General features: G+C 42.9%; 2 protein-coding genes and 1 non-coding gene across 3 annotated transcripts; 2 read left to right on the top strand and 1 right to left on the bottom strand.

Annotated features, from left to right (window-relative positions):
• The first annotated feature begins 8,215 nt into the window (after positions 1 to 8,215).
• Positions 8,216 to 11,176, top strand: LOC133928476 (large ribosomal subunit protein eL18x-like). Its single transcript, XM_062374814.1, has 5 exons — positions 8,216 to 8,373; positions 8,469 to 8,558; positions 8,924 to 9,052; positions 9,279 to 9,461; positions 10,827 to 11,176. Exons 1-5 carry the CDS (start codon positions 8,371 to 8,373, stop codon positions 10,983 to 10,985), a joined length of 564 nt encoding a protein of 187 aa, XP_062230798.1. The 5' UTR covers positions 8,216 to 8,370; the 3' UTR covers positions 10,986 to 11,176.
• Positions 9,758 to 9,831, top strand: LOC133929943 (small nucleolar RNA snoR53Y). The gene has a single exon (XR_009911674.1). It is a non-coding gene; the product is annotated as a small nucleolar RNA snoR53Y (small nucleolar RNA).
• A 525-nt stretch (positions 11,177 to 11,701) lies between the features above and the next one.
• Positions 11,702 to 16,367, bottom strand: LOC133928475 (probable ethylene response sensor 2). The gene is made up of 6 exons (XM_062374813.1): positions 15,809 to 16,367; positions 14,315 to 15,286; positions 13,609 to 13,977; positions 13,230 to 13,496; positions 12,490 to 12,605; positions 11,702 to 12,391 (listed from the first exon to the last, which is right to left on the bottom strand). Exons 2-6 carry the CDS (start codon positions 15,218 to 15,220, stop codon positions 12,166 to 12,168), a joined length of 1,884 nt encoding a protein of 627 aa, XP_062230797.1. The 5' UTR covers positions 15,221 to 15,286; positions 15,809 to 16,367; the 3' UTR covers positions 11,702 to 12,165.
• Between the last annotated feature and the right edge of the window lie 392 nt (positions 16,368 to 16,759).

Genomic DNA, 16,759 nt, shown 5'->3' on the forward strand with positions numbered 1-16,759 from the left:
TAACTAATTAATAATAAATAAATAAAACTATACTCCTGCGACGTGCATGCAACTTAAGTGTGCTTGTGGGACGTCGTCGTCCATCGTACGAATGTTCTAGCTCAGCTGATTAGTTGTAAGCGACTATGCAGAATATTCGGAAAGAAAAATGTGCAAGGTCTCCAGTCTATTCCCGCTCTGCTAAAAAAAACAGAGAGAAGAAACGACACTGTACTTTACGTGTCTGTCAGTCCGTGCCTAGGCGAGACGTACAGGCAGCCACAGTTCGCGTCGTACTTTTGTACACTGGAGTGTTCTAACTTTCCTCGGGACTTGATGCTGCATGCCGTTTTTAGGCAAGTGATGGCAAAGACAAGAGCCCTCCATGTGTCACTTCCAAGGCCTCAGCCACTGGAGGCAAATTATATGAGACCGGGTCTCACAGAAAGACCCTAGTCTCCATGTGACACATGTCCTCTTCTTCTCTCACCTGTATTTAATCAGACCGTTGGATCCAGAACAAACGGTGTGGATCAGGGTCTCACAGAGACCTTTCTGCAGAGGGTCTCATGTAATTTCCTTCCTCAGCCACTAGCTCGTTTTGGCGAGTGGATGTAACCTGGATATCGATCGTGAAATCCATCGAACGCATGCAAGTGTTTTCTATTTCTTTCTCTTTTCCTGAAAGTGCGACGCACGTACTACTACTACTACCATTTCAGTATTTCACTGACCTCAATATTATTTTCTGTAATCGCAAGCGGCGGCCGCGAAGAAGCGCTCTGCCTTCTCATCAAACATCATTCATGCGGTCCGGTTTTCGATCATTCGAAAAATCATCGGTAACTGTTTGGTTATCGCGGTTACTGATCGATTCGGTCCGCACCATATTCATAAGTTGGCCGGTTTTCGATCAAATTCAAATTCAAAATAAAAAAATAAAAATTTGACCAAATCTGTTTGTTTTTCACTAAATTCCACCGAAATACTGGGCGGTTCCGCCCGTAGGCGATTATCGGTGGTCAAACACTCTTCATCAACACAAAACTGAAAACAACTGAATTAGTGATTTGTGTCTTGTTGATCAGGAAATGCAGAGAGATGGGGAGCGCTCCCGAAAGGGCTCTCGCGGCGCACAGCTGTAGGAACCTAGCGTCGTGATTCCCCGCCGATTTAGAGATGATTCGAGTCTAAGAATCAACAGAATCCTTCAAATCGAAGAAACAACCCACCTTGGCCAATTTGCAGCACTTCGGTTCAGAGGTTTAGAGTTCGTAACGGGTATTAGCGTGAGAAAAAAACTTGAATTGGGTGGAAGCAGAATTTCGGCGACAACAAGCAGTTGAGATTAAGAAGCATTTGTTTGTAGATGGATGTTTAGAGGTTGCTGATTCCGATACTTCTCGAGAATCAATATCTGGTGTTGCAGAATCATGATGAATTCGAGCTAGAGGTGGTTCACGCAGACTCCACTTGCGCCGAATGAGATGTTGGTGCGGGATTTCAAGCTTACGTCTCTGATATAGTAAAAGCAAAGGTCCCCTGATGCCTCCAGCATTTTAGATGTTGTTTGGGTCAAAGCTTCTAGAGTTCCTCCCTTTGTTAGATCTGTAAAAGCTATGACTGAGATTGCCTATTTAGGGTTTGTTTGTTTCAGTCTGTTTCTGATTTCTGTTTCTGTCAGAAGCTCAGAAGGAAGCTCAAACAAACAGGTTTGTTGAAAAATAGCTTCTAGAGAAGCCATAAACCTGCTTCTGAGGAAATGAACTAGAAACTGAGAAACTAGCTGAGAGTAGCGTTTCTGAGAAGTAGTGTGCTGAGAAATCAAAAAATTATTGTAAAATTCAATAGCTAAAATCCAAAAATAGTTTTTCAGAAAAGCCAAAAACACAGCTTTTCAGAGAAGCAAGAAGCAGAAACCCAAACAAACAGACCCTTAGCTAAGGACCTAGAAGAGTTTGACCCTGTTTCTCTCAATGGAAAGGGGCCTATTAGAGAGCAATTGGCTTGTAGAGACTCTAGTAAAGTTAGAGGTGAAACTGAATTGCTATTAAACGGGGAAAGATATAAAATTACTTGGTCTATGGAGGCTGCTGTGAAAGAAAAGCCACCACCACCTCCCCATCTCAACCACCATCAAGAGAGATTTTTCTATTACAGAGTTGAAAGATTTAGGCCATGTTTGTTTTCACTACGAATTGTGAAAAACAGCTTTTATAAGTTGAAGTGGAAACAAACAAATAGTTTTTGGGGTCTAGATTCCATAATCCGCTTGCTAGATTGTCACAATCTCACAATCCGGTGGAGAGTAGCTTTTACATATTGTGGAATCTAGTCAAACCAACATAGGTATGCATTTTTTATGTATTTACCTATCAGTGTCATTACAATCTCAACAGCGAACCATTTTTTTCTCGTCGCTCTCCTCAACTCGTCTCTCTCTCCTCGCCGGAGACGCATCCGCACCGACGAGCCTCCATGCCCGCCGTCCCTCCCTTTTGCCCAAGGAGGAAGTCAGGCTCGTTGTGTCTCTCTCCCCATCCTGTGCATTGCAGCCGTGTCACATCCTAAATTCGTAAACATATCATTAAACATAATCATGCATCATGAGCATCATATTTAATTATTAAGCATTTGAGGAGTGCTTGTTATTCTAATGTTGGATTAGTATTTGCTAAGTATTTTGAAAATACCCGACGCTAGTTTTCGTTTAGTTTAAGTCCCGCATAGGTGCGACGGGTGAATACATTAAAAATGGGTTCATCTTGCTGTAATCGGTGCACATAGTCTCATAGAATTTTTTCGTAGCTGAATTTGGGCTTGTCTCTCTAGCATGTGAGACCCACTAGCTAGCCACACACCTCACCTCTCTCTCCCACTCGGCTGCACATCAGCAACAGCCCCACTCCCTCTCCCCACGCTTCTCACTCTCACTCTCTCTTGCTCTCTCAACCAGCCAAGGAGCAAAAGAAAAGAATAGCTCTCCCTCCCTATCTAGCTCTCATTCTGCCCCAAATCTCTCCTTCAAGGGCAAGGATTTGAGGTATGTATGTCACACCATTGAAATCTCTAGGTCCTTAGCTATACATCCACCCAAGATTTTCTTGCATGCATGAAGTTTTTGGTGAGTTCTAATCAATTTTGTCACCTTTGCTCCACTGTTTTTTCAGCAGCTTTGTCCCCTTTTCCCCGAGCTTCTCTCGTCGATTTCTTCTACAACCGACAGTCACCAACCTCCAACAAGACCTCGTGTAAGTCCTTCAGATTTCCCTAGGTGAGAATGCACATTTGGTTAGGTTGGATTCAAGTTAGGAGCTGCAATTGTGAAGTTGCATAGCAAGCTCGTTCTTGTTGTTTTAGAGCTCATAGGTAGATGTTTGATTGAGCAAGAACTAGTGTTTATGTTTTTTCCAGTGGGTAAACTAGGTTTAGAATCCATACTTTAGTGCATTTACATGCTTATGTGGGTTAGATTTCAACATGCAAGATGAATCGATCAACGAATCGACGCAAACACGTGTTCTGCAGGAACCTAGAAGTTCCGGGTAATCCTAGTTAGAACTACCAGAGAACCACCACTTGGAAGTTCCGGGTATAGCTCTGAAGTTCCGGGTTAAACCGAGCAAAGCCTAACCGAGAGCCCTCATTCGAAGGAACACCCAGAGGTTCCGACCATCCGGAAGTTCCGACCTTAGCCCAGAAGTTCCGGATTAGTTTGAGTTAGGATTTAATAGAGGACCCCTATTTGGAGGTTAACCCGGAAGTTCCGATACCTGGAAGTTCTGAGTTCAACCCGAAACTTCCAACTTCGTATTAAGAGTTCCAATGTGGTTTAGATCTTTGAACTCGTTGGTCCTTTGGCGTGTCTTGTACTCTTAGCTTTGTACTGCATCTCCTTTTGTTATGTATCTGTAACATACATCTTTGCACCTCATTCATGCTCATCGCATTGCATGCGCTATTCTTTAGAGAACAAAGGACCAGAGCGTGACGCGAGCGTGCTCGAGAGTGATCAAGACTTTGTGGTTGTTAATTGTGAAGCTGAGCAGCAAGGCAACCATCTAAACATACTACACCTATTACTTTGGATCATGTGATATTAATATGATAAATTATGCTTATGTATGTTTGGATGTTAGCGAGTCAATGTCGGTTTATGGTAGATCCTAACGTTGCATTGCACTACCTTGACTTTGTTTATCCCTTGATCTGTTGTAACTTGGATGGCTCTCATGTATTTGTCAAACATAAAATGAATGCGATGTGCTTAGCAAGGTTATGTCATCGATAGAAGTCGAGTGGTGGTTCAGCTATCGTTTATGAGCTTAGGGCTTATTTAATTATTCACAGAGATAATGACGATGTTGGGTTGTAAGAGTGTGAGGATGAGACGAGATGTGAGCGGTGTCAGGGGTAAGTCGGGAAAGGAGTCCCGGATGTGTAGGATCATGGATACCGACTAGAGGGGGGTGAATAGGTGGTTTTAAAACTAATACACACATGATCAAGAAAACTTACGAAATTAAACTAATGATCACTAACAATAAAAAGGGGACAACTAAGAGCTATGTCGAATGTTTGCAAACTAGGGTGACATGCAACAACTTAAAGACTAGGAAAATAAATTGCTTGTAGTAAATTGCATGAAAGATAAACAGCTCAACAAAAAGTAAATGCTCAAGGAAATACAAAGAATTTTTCCCCGTAGTATCGGTGATTTACCGATCACCCCTAATCCACGTTGAGGTGAGTTCAAGCTACAATCCGCTTCTCTATCAAATATTCTATTCTCCAAGGAGAAAGGTCTCTCACCGAGCAACTTGATCTTAAGCCGGAATCGACAAAAACTACTCAAACCTCGATTCCACTAGTGATACACTTTGCCATTCTGGCAAGACGTGCTCAAACCTCTCACAACCACCACCGCGGCTTCTTCACAATCTTCTTGAAGAGCTAGACGGTGCCACAATCTCCAAGCCGTCTAGGAGGCGGCAACCTCCAAGAGTAAAAAGCCGATGTCGCTTGCTTGGAGAATCACTAGTGCCCAAATGCTCAAACTCTTGAAATTATGCACTAAATGCTCTCAAACCTCTCAAGGATGCAACACTAAATCAAGAGAGGGAGAGGAGGAAGTCAAAAGCTCCAAGTGTGTGTATTGAATGGCTAGAGTGCAAGAGAGAGCTCATAAGGACCAGCCAACCTCATATTTATAGCCTTCACATTAAATTCGATCGTTACAGCCGTTTTGACACACACGCAACCCTGGCGGTCTGACTGCATGCAAACTCCCGGTCAAACCGCCGGCTTTCCAACAGTTATGTTGACTTCGGGCACAGGGTGGCGGTCAGACCGCAGACCTTCTCGGTCGGACCGCGGACCACCACGGTCAAACCGCGGACCCGATCTATCGGACCGTCACAGCCTAAAACCTTCTACGCCAGGACAGTTGGACCGAGCTACATGGCCGGTCAGACCGGCAACCAAGAAAGGCCGTCAACTCTATACAGCGATCAGACCGGCCGGAGGCCCGATCAGACCGCCATACTGAGATACAGTGGTCAGACCACCTTCAGGCCGGTCAGAACGCCAAGAACCAAAAACTCAGAAGTAGTCATTTCAAGGGGTTCTTTAGAAGCTAAGGTTTTTCAATCTCTATATGAATGCAAGTTTGAGCAAATTGGCACTATAGAGATCTCAAGAAAACATACACCAACCCCTCTTTATAGTACGGTATGTATCCTATCAATCCGGTCATTTTCTTCTCTAAACACCTTTGATCGGCAAAAATAAAATACCCTACAAAAATACCTTTGCCTTGAGCTACCCTTTTTATGCCTTCTACTCATGTATTTTTCTAGCTTCACAACATCTTCGTGACTAACCTTTTACAATTCAAATAACCAAGTTAGTACACAAAGATATATTGTCATTAATTACCAAAACATAATTTGGGGGCCTAGATGCTTTCAGGATGCCATAGACCACTTGTATCGATTAAGCACTGTCCGTTGTTGCAGATGGCTCTAGAATTTTTCATACTTACCACATGTCGAGATAATGGTAAGATAAGCCGAATATCTTTTGTAGTTGTGACCTTTTGGCTTATTAGACTATGGTGTCGTGGGTATAATAGGCTTGCAGAGGTAACATCTAAAGGTTGTGTGGGCATAATAGGCTTGTAGAGGTAACGTCTAAATCCGCGCTCTTATTCCTGTGGGAGGCAAGGGTCTATCTAAATTGCAAAAATGTTGCTCAACAATTTATACAACCCATACGGTCTCATACCTCAACAAATAACCATGCACTCGCCAATTACAACCTAGAGCTATGCACTTCACATCGTATGTCCTGGGATTAGAAAGAACCACTTTTAACTCTCTCTTCTCTGCGAAACCCCATATCTTTACTGCATACTGCAAATGCACCTATCATGAAACATTTGGTCTTTACTCACCGCAATCGCATTTTACTCCCACGAGGACTAGTGCCCATCGTTGACCGTCAAAATTCTCCATTGCATAACTAGTCCATTCATCTGGGATACCACTTTTGTTGTCCCATTGCGTTCCAGTTGCAACATCCATAAAGGTTTGGAACTCATCGTCATCTGCCTCTATCTGATCAACAAGTGTCTCGCCCTCCTCCCCCTGGTCTGCAACCATCATGACCTCCTTGTCTTCATTGTTGCAGTCTTCACTTGTTGGATCTACCTCCTACGGATCACTTATCCTCAAAGAAACCAGAGGAACCACATTCTCCTCCACAACATCTACATTTTGCCTTACTACCTCTGAGGAACTAGCCCCAGCTTCTAAAAAACTAACATCACTCGCTTCTACAAGGATGCAATGGGAAAAATCCCGCCTCAACCCTACTGCCACAAATTGTTGCCATTGTTTTGAATTTTTTAGCTCCCAAAGCTCCCACTGCCAACCAGTTTCACGAAGCCTTGGAATCAAAACCTTGACTATGAACTATTGCTGCGACAGATTAACTTGCAAACAATTATGTAGCCACCCAAACACTTCGACCCGTTTCATCTATTCTGGACTACTCAGATTTGTGTCCAAATACTGGAAATTACTCAGATTTACCTCGTTGTCATAATGCTTGATATAGTCATGATCATAAAATACTCTGAAACTGACTATTGTCGACATGCGTGATCCAAGACCAAAGAAAACCTATTAACAATATACAAAAGTGGGCACAATTTCCTATACATTAATATTGTTTGTTAAACCTAACCTATAACCTAAACTAATATACACTAACTAACACTAAATTTTTTTCTGGCATTCTATTCCTAAATTATCTACTCTGAATATGCTATAATGGTACACTAATTCAAACAAAAAATCACAAAATAAAGCAACAAAAAAAAACCTACTGCTGGTGCTCACTACCCGCCGCAGATTGTCGGTCTTGGCTGCCGCTCTCCTTCTCTCTCTCCCAGCAAGTGTGCTCAGCTCTCTCTACCGCTCCTATATAGAACTTATAAAAAAAAATCTAACCGTAAATATTACGCCTACAAATATCCAAAAAATGAACCAAAAAATTACACCTAAATCTACAATTGTATTACTAAATTACCTAAACCTAATCTACAATTCTATTTCTAAATTGCCTAAACCTAATCTATAATTCTATTTCTAAATTTTCTAAACCTAATTTCCAAAAATTACCTAACCCTAATTTCTAAATTACATTCTATGCATAATATTCTACAATTCTATTCCTAATATTCTATGATTAATACATTCTAAAATTAGCCTAACTAAAACACTAAAAGAACAAAAACAAAAGCCTTACCTCCCCGACCGCCCATCACCGCCCGCCCTCCGCGCGCTCTCATCGCTGCCGTTGCCAACGAAGAAACGATGCCGCCCCTCTCTTCTAAAAGAAACTTTTCAGGAGAGAGGACGCGGCGGCTTGATGTATTAAAGACTTGTAGGCACTCTGACTGCCGACACGTGCCAGAGCCCGGTTAACAACCATGTGGCGCCATATTGGCACGCGTCAGCAAACTTGTCTGCACTTGGAGTGCTTATAGGACCTAGTCGGCTCTTGGAGCGCCGATTGGTGCCTATTGTTACAATTTTATTATTTTATTTTATTTTTTAATTTTTCATTAAAATATTATTATTAAAAAAAATCCGTGACGTGAATAGGGCAAACCAAGCCGACAGAATATAAAGGGCATCTCCATTCCGCAGGCCCATCAAGGCCCACACGTCAGCCCAAAAGCCTAGCAACTCCAAACCCTAGCAGCTCCCTCACCTCTCTGCTCCCTATATAGCTCCCCTTCCTTCGCCTGCCGCCGCCCTCCTTCCCGAGCCGGCGGCGGACAAGGTAAGCAGCAGCAGGAACCCTAGCGCAGCCGCCGCAGCCATGGTGAGCACCGCAGCCACGTTCCCTTCGAGCCCCTTCCGGGGGCCTCCCCTCTGGGTTCTTACGATTCCGTGCGCTGTTGCTGCGTTGTATCTTAGGGTATCGACCTCGTTGCCGGCGGGAGGAACAAGAAGACCAAGCGCACCGCACCCAAGTCCGACGATGTCTACCTCAAGCTCCTCGTCAAGGTACGCGCAGGCCCCGCATCGTCTGGCAACCTATCTGTCCTCCCTGTGTGAGACGATAATGTTTGGCTCAGTTGATCTGTGCGTGCTTCCGTTGTTTGTTGATGTGAATGCCGTGCTTAAGGATTATGTTATTGGGGATGTGTGATAAGCCTACGAACTTCACTAGCATGTCTTTAATGTGTTGCCAGAGATAGTGTTTTTTTTTTATGTTCATTTCTATTTGGTAGATATACTTTTTTTCGGGGATCGTTTGCTGGCCATTATGAAATTGTTAGGTGGGTTTGATGTGGGGGCTTAGGTGTTGATGTCGTTCAAGGTTTGTATGTATCGCGATGTTCTGATTATTGTATTCTGCTGGACTGTAGCTGTACCGTTTCCTGGTGAGGAGGACCAAGAGCAACTTCAATGCCGTCATCCTCAAGAGGCTCTTCATGAGCAAGACCAACAGGCCCCCGATCTCCCTGCGCCGCCTTATCAAGTTCATGGAAGGAAAGGTATGCAGCCCTTTAAACATTTTCTGTCATTCCATTGTTCCATAATGTAATTGTAAGTGCCTCTGTTAGGTTAGTATTATGTACCTTCATAATGGCAGCTGAAGACATGCCTAATTTGGAAAATGTGTAGCCTAGTGGGTTCCCAACTAGCGTGGTAGGTTGAATACTTGAGTATTGTCATCGTAAACATGTTTATGGTGCTGAAGTAGTATTTTTCTGGTGACAGGAGAAGAACATTGCTGTGATTGTTGGTACAGTCACAGATGACAAGAGGATCCAAGAGATTCCAGCAATGAAGGTTACTGCCCTGAGGTTCACTGAGACAGCGAGGGCAAGGATTGTCAATGCTGGTGGGGAGTGCCTCACGTTTGACCAGCTTGCTCTCCGTGCTCCACTTGGGGAGAACACGGTATGCTTTATTTCAATGCTTGCAAACTAGAAGTTTTGTCTATTTAGTCTGCATATGTTTTGAACTGCCGATGTTCTGATAAATTGTAAGCCTCACTCATGAACCTAACAAGCATGAAGTGCTAGTTGCTGTTTAAGTGACCATTTCATTAGTAGATATGATATTAAAAACCTGTATAGGATCTAGTATTGGCTGTTGCCCTGATGGTTCAGCAGGATTTCTCTCATCAAAATTTGTTAGCAAAGCAAACTTTTCAACTTTGTTTAAGCTAGTTCCATTTTTTATCCTATTTTCTTGTTCCCTGTGATGGTAAATTTACCATGCTAATACTGATGTCCTTTGACGAGTACAATAATGTGCTGAGGGAACCATCTATTTACATTCTTTCTTGGAACTCACCTAGGACATTTAGTTTTGAATTATTTTTTCTGCTTGTCACAATGGTGTGCAGCTTCATGTTGTCTTGAATGATTTTTGCAATGATGATACTCTTTCTACCCAGCTCATTATGAAACTTCCCTCTGTGGGTTGTCATGATATGTGCATTTCCTTTGTATCTGAGCTCATTCAAGAATTTTATCTTGGGTTCTTTGGTATTTATTTGTTTCTTAACAAGCTGTGCTATTTTACATATCCATTTAGTTGCCTCAGTAGTACATGGACATGCCGTGGGTTGTCATTTCTTCTGCAATGATGATAGCAAAGTTCTAACCCAGCTCTATGAGACTTCTCTTTGTGGGTTGTCTGGGATCATAGCTTTCCTATCTATCTGAGCAGGCTTGTGCTGTTGTTCTGTCAGCAGTTTTTGTAGACAGTTCAATGCATCTTGTCCTGTACTGCCAATATTAGTTCAGAAAAGAAAAGTTGTGCAATAGCATGTTGCCTTGACTGGTTTTTTGCAATGATGATACTTTTTTCTACCCAGCTCATTATGAGACTTTCCTCTGTGGGTTGTCATGATATGTGCTTTTCCATTGTATCTGAGCTCATTCAAGAATTTTATCTTGAGTTTGATATTTATTTATTTTCTTAACAAGCTTTGTCCATCTGTTTAGTTGCCTCAGTAAAACAGGCATTGCTTAGGTTGTGTTTACTTCTGCAATGATGATAGCTAAGTTCTAACCCAGCTCTATGAGACTTCTCTTTGTGGGTTGTCTGGGATCAGAATGTGTCCTTTCTATCTGAGCAGGCTTGTGGCATCGTTTTCTCAGAGCACCTTTGTGAAACGGGAAATGTATCCTGTCATTTACTGCAAATATAGTTCAGGAAGATAATTGAACTCCATCGTCAACCCAATCCTGCATTGTTTACACTCCTTTTTACCATGTCATGAATTGATCTTGTGGCAATGTTGGCCTCCTGTAGATCCTCCTGAGGGGACCCAAGAACGCCCGTGAGGCAGTGAGGCACTTCGGCAAGGCTCCTGGTGTGCCGCACAGCCACACGAAGCCGTACGTGCGCTCCAAGGGAAGGAAGTTTGAGAAGGCGCGTGGCAGGAGGAACAGCCGTGGATTCAAGGTTTAAGTCGGCCCCCGTTGATGCTTGTTGCCATCGGCATCTTGCAACAGTTGTTCTGTTTGAGCAGTCGACAGTAATTAGTGTCAGTTTCTGCTGAGAGTAGCACAACTTGTTGTCCTGGTTTGAATTTTGAAAGATAATTTGAAGGATTCCTGCCATTATCCACTGTTTAAGCAAGAACACAATGTTTTGTTGCACCCTATCCCAGCTTGAAAATTTGGCTTCTTCCAGAGTCATCTGCATTCGCACGTGGAGCTCTCGTGGCCGTTAGATGTCGTTTTCAGTTTCTAATCATCATTGCAATGTGTTGTCACTCCTACAACTCTAGGCATTCTTGGAACAAGAATCTGAGAGCTCTCCCCGCAAGATACCAAGTATGAAATCGGAGAGCAATTAACCAATCATGTACTCTGTGAACTAGAATCTACCTCTACCATGTCTAGATGCAATAATCTAACAGCAAGCGACAACAAATCAAGCAGAGGAGAGGGCCACTAGTGAGTCACGCATGAACATCGATTTTTATGCCACCGCTAAAAAATGGGCTTGCTTATTTGCCATTCTAGTCCATAATTATTAACTGAGAAAGTCTCACGTTTAATCAATACGAGTGGCAATTAAGTCGGGAGAGAGTTTTGGGCATGCGGCTTTGAGCATACGAGGAGCCAAACTCTAGAGCTAGAGCTTTTTTGATAGCCCTGCCATGCATGCACTGGATAAGCTAAAGAAAAATGGCTGGACACGGGCTCGAACCTGGGCGGCCCGATCGACCTCATGTCCAGGATCTGACGGCTGTAAATGTCAGATCACTATGGTTAGCCCATCTCCCTCCCCTTTCAGGGTCAGGATATCAGCATCTCACAGTAATCGGTTCCTGTACAGATCAGCTTCAGCTTCTCCCTACCAGGACCACTACAGCATCCCTAGGCCACTTGCTGTTGCTTCTCCCTAATGTTACGATTTACAACACTGCTCCCTTTGCCCTTAACTCCCCAAAGATGAGCCACAATTTCGGATTCGCCCACAACTGCTACAATGCATTAGAAGCTGCTCTTGACAAGGCGCAAGACAATTCCGCAAAAGGGAGAGAGCAATCTCTACCATACCATCCATATACAAATCATGATCGCAAGATCGGGCTGCTGACCCGCCTCACGTCGGATGAGGTCGCCTCCTCAGATGCCTGTCATACGCTCGACCGGTAGCAAAGTGGAGGAGCCACCATGCTGCCATTCATCGTTGATGCATCAGGGCCTCCAGCTCCCTGGTTTGGCTGAACAGGAGGCACAATTCTTCGAAAATTTGCATTTGGTTTATCAGATATGCCTAGTTTCACAACGAATGTTGCAGTACATCCCTTTCCTACGCCTTCGCTTTCGAGCCAAATGTTCCCTTGCATAAGAGCGACAAATCTGGAGGCACCAGAGAGAGCAAATATATATATACTTAGCGCCGGAGATCAAACAGTTTCAAGGGGAATTGTATATGCAAAAATGTTTTCCTGGTATACCTTCTGGAAAGGGCCAGCCCCAATCCATTGCTACTGTGTTCATTTTGGGGGTGTACAAATTTTGTAAATGTGTGAGGCATATCTTGTGGGCTGACTCCGCAGCCGGTGTCTTTTACCTGCAGCAACATATGGCACCAGATCAAACTAAGAAGCAAATCGCTGCCATTGAGTGCTAGATCCGTCTTTTTTCTCCCTATCTCTACTGTTGGTCTGTACACTTGCTGCTGATGTTACACATACATTTGTCTACGGTGTGCGACCTCATTGAAGGCAAGAATCTAAACTCCTCAGGAAAATCTCTGATAATTTTAAGTCTTGTTTCTTATTGAAATAAAACTATTTATCGAGACGAAAGGCTACAGCTTTTCCTCAAATATGATATTTATGGTATGCTTGCATAAACATAATTTACCATATAAATAATGTGAAGGACTAACAATCGACTCCATATACCCTCCTTATCTATTCAGGGTAACATGTTGAAAGTGTAGAGTGGTAATTTATATGCCTGGGAACACAACTGAACTAACAAGCCGGTGGTATAGGCATAGAACTACTGCAGTACTGCACTAGCTTACTGGACAAGACAAACAGCAGTAGACATCACCGGCTTGTTTCCATTACTGCAACCACTTATGAATCATAACAAGCAACGGCGACGACACACACATTCATAAGCAGCTAAATACACTAGAACGATTAAGGAATTAAACCAACATAGTAAATGTTCATCAGCTAACCTGCACAGCCAAGTAAAAAGACCCATCAGAGAGAACTGGACGGAAGTCAGGAGCGTACGGGTCCATCAAAGAATCGGGCCTAGCTATAGAGGCTGTAATTGAAATGTGACCCTCTTTTGTGAACTTAATGGAGTTCCCAGCAACATTTAGGATTATTTGCATCAACCTCTTTTTATCACCAATTGCACAGGTAGGCAACTCTGGAGCCAAATGAACCACTACAGATAGCCTTTTGAGTGCAGCTACTGGCTTGATTAAATTAACCACCTACAAGATGAATAAGTGAGTTCACCTAAAGTGCAATAGCAAATTCGCACCTACTTTGTTGCATGACATAATAGCGAAGTGTAAAGCATAAAACTACAGAAAGGGCACTTACATCAGTAAAGGTAGCATGCAGATTAAAAGGATCAATTTCCAGCTCTAGACTCCCATCCCCAAGCTTGGAGATATCCAACACATCATTTGAAAGAGTTGCTAGAAGATCACTGCTCTTCAGGATAGTCTCAATCATCATGCGTTGTTCGGCAGTAAGTTTTGTTTCTAAAAGGAGGGAGGACAAATAAACGATTGCTCGCATAGGAGTCTGCATTTCATGGTTCATGACAGCAAGAAAATCATTCCGAGCACAAATAGCCATTTCCGCCTCTCGGCGTGCTGTGTCGAGAGCAATATTCTGCTCCATTAGCAGATCACGGGCCCTCATGGACTCTTCCAAAATGGCAGCATGAGACAGTGCAACTGCCACCTAAATGAGACAAATGAGCTCATGTAGTTATGATATTTGTAATCACAGAAAACATCCAAAAGGTGAAAAATACTTCATAAAAAGGCTCATCTTCATATCCAATTATGCATCTAAAGAATCATAGCAACATCATAAGCTAAGTGATAACAGAACAGACTCAGCACTATCGTTTATAACTGGTGCAGTATTAACAATGTATTCCTCTGTGCTAATTTATATTCTAAAACCTGATAATGCTAAGCCACACTGATACCAAATGCCAGAGTTTACTGGACAATGACACCAGATATAAATTACATTTATATACGAATGCACAAAAAATGGAATTGGTAACTACCTGGTCAGCAACGACTTCAACAAGCTCCAGCTCATGGGGACGCCATTTTCGTGCACTGTCTGGAGGAAGCATCAAAACCATCACTGCAAAGCTTTTTGCAGATAGCTCAGGCCAATCATTTATTTGGAAATTTGTAAGCTGCAGCAGTGGAACACGGACAGCAACAACCTCTCGTTGCCCATTCCTGCTTGTCTGAGTCTTTATCGAAGCTAATGGGCAAGTATATGGAATCCTCTCTGCACGGTTACTATTAAAAACCATAGTGACAATTGGAAGATTGATAGGAACAACTGATCCATGCAGAGCATTGTTATGGAGTGTATGGGAGAGCTTAAGGGTTGTTCCAGAGCGGGATGGCATCCACAAAGCACATTCTGCTAAACCAAGAGTTCTTCCCATCTCAACAAGCGTAGTTCTCAGAATAGTGTGCCTGTCAAGCGTGCTTCTTATCTCGTGTGTGAGCATGTGCACATGTCTTCCCGTCTCCTCCTGTGTTCTTATTATCCCCATCTCCCAATCAAGTTCCTCAGCCTTAGCCTTTAGAAACCTCTCCCTCGATTTCACGCTCAATAAATCAGGAATTATATGAACAAGCATCAAAGCTGTTATGCATGACACAACTGCTGTCGCCACTTTAGCGACCGTCAATACTACAGCTATAGTCTTGGTATATGTGGTGAAAGTCCACATGTTTATCAGGTGGGTTGCCCCACAGAGAACGATGAAAGCACCAAACTGTATGAGCACCCATCGGTACGGAAAGAACACTGACTTCTGAACAAAGTATATGAGCTCCAAAGGGATCGAGAAGTACGCAAGTGCGATAAAGAAGTCAGATATGTACTGATACTTCACTAGGAGATCATCAGCCTGCCAGAGTGGCTCAATGCAATCGCATCCATCCATCTGCTAACAGCTAAAAGGGTGATCAAGGAGCTGCAGTTATTGAATCAAGCAACCACCACAATCTACCTGTGAGAATACAAAATCAAACTTACTCAATTTTACTTCAAGTTCAATACATCTCCCATAAAAACCAAGAAGATCAAGAGAACAGCTTTCAATATGCAGCAGTCCAAAACAAGTTTTGCACATGGGTAGCTCTGATTGAGCTAATCTAGGCAAAATACAATCTAGATCAACAAGAGATGCGAAAAGCAGCAGCAGCCATCTGTCAGACAGCAGTCCCATACATTGATGCTGTGATTAAATCCTACTACCTCCGTTCTCTTTTATTTATCATTTAAGACATTGATATGATCTTCATTACTATCAAAGTATTTTTTATGATAAATTCATTACTATCATTTTTATATGTTAAACCTTAATAGTTTTATATATATTAGTGATTAAAATTTTTAAAATTTAACTGCACGTATTTAGGACATCTATTTGAGAACGGAGGCAGAAGCATGGACACATGAACGAGTTGGATGGTATCACCGATGTTGCTCTGAAATTGGGTAAAGTGGAGTGAAATCATCGAATGCTTACCATAAAAAACCCCCTGTAATCTCGAAGAGGAACTGCGCGTAGAAATAGCTTGAGCACGACTGCACGAGCAGGGCAGGCAACAATCCGCTCCAAGAACAGCGCGAAATGCAAGGAGCGAGGCAGCTTTACACCTCCAATCGCACGAAACCCTCCTCACGAGCACTAAAACCGGCGCCGGCTCCACCTCAGCCGCGCGCCGGAATCAAGAACCGCGCCGCGAGCATTCGCCGCAAATCGAGTCAAGAGCTCAGGGTGTTGACCTGAGCCGGGGGAAGAGCTCTGCGATTGCGGGGTTGGGGTTGGATCGATGTGGAGCACAGCCGTACAGGAGCAGTGAAGGAAGAAGAAGCCAATGCCTCGGAGCCGCAAGTGACTGAAAAAAGGCGTCTTTTATGGTGATGGTTGGATGCGAAAGCTTAGACAAGAAACTCCGCCGCTAATTGGAAGCAGCGAATGCTAATTGCTCCGCTTTCTTTTTCTAAAGAGCACTTCGTGTGGCTGAACGAGAACCGAATCGTACGAGGAAGACGAAAATTCTTGCAATATACTAGTATACCTTGACGTCATCAATACCATTCTGGTACCGGCCGGAATAGCCGGTATACCTGGTACCAGCCAAAAACTGAATAACATCTATTTTGATGTATAATTTTATAAACTTATTGAACCACATATTATTTTAGACCTATTTTTATGTATTATAAGTATGATTATTGCTAAAATTACGTTCATGTATATCATATATAAATATTTCTATCTAAATATATTTATATATATTGCTATTTTATTAATTTATTAAAGTTCGGAACGGTACGCCGGTATACACTTCCAAGAGGAAAAAGGAATTGCCTCCGGAACGGTATTTACAATTATGGGTAGCAGCGCTGCACCCTCTCAAAAAAAAAAAGAATTAGTAGCACTGCAAATTTTTTTCCTGCCGATTGATTTTCT

Source organism: Phragmites australis, chromosome 9 (genome assembly GCF_958298935.1).
Source record: "Phragmites australis chromosome 9, lpPhrAust1.1, whole genome shotgun sequence".
In the NCBI taxonomy this organism is placed as follows: Eukaryota; Viridiplantae; Streptophyta; class Magnoliopsida; order Poales; family Poaceae; genus Phragmites; species Phragmites australis.

What these genes read in the sequence shown, in the direction of transcription:
- LOC133928476 (XM_062374814.1), top strand. An exon ending in TCAAGTTCATGGAAGGAAAG is followed by an intron (nt 9,053 to 9,278) that starts GTATGCAGCCCT and finishes TTCTGGTGACAG; the next exon opens with GAGAAGAACATTGCTGTGAT. An exon ending in CTCCACTTGGGGAGAACACG is followed by an intron (nt 9,462 to 10,826) that starts GTATGCTTTATT and finishes GGCCTCCTGTAG; the next exon opens with ATCCTCCTGAGGGGACCCAA.
- LOC133928475 (XM_062374813.1), bottom strand. Translation starts at nt 15,220, where the DNA reads ATGGATGGATGCGATTGCATTGAGCCACTCTGGCAGGCTGATGATCTC. An exon ending in TTGAAGTCGTTGCTGACCAG is followed by an intron (nt 13,978 to 14,314) that starts GTAGTTACCAAT and finishes TGTCTCATTTAG; the next exon opens with GTGGCAGTTGCACTGTCTCA. An exon ending in GGGCTGGCCCTTTCCAGAAG is followed by an intron (nt 12,392 to 12,489) that starts GTATACCAGGAA and finishes TGGTGCCTCCAG; the next exon opens with ATTTGTCGCTCTTATGCAAG.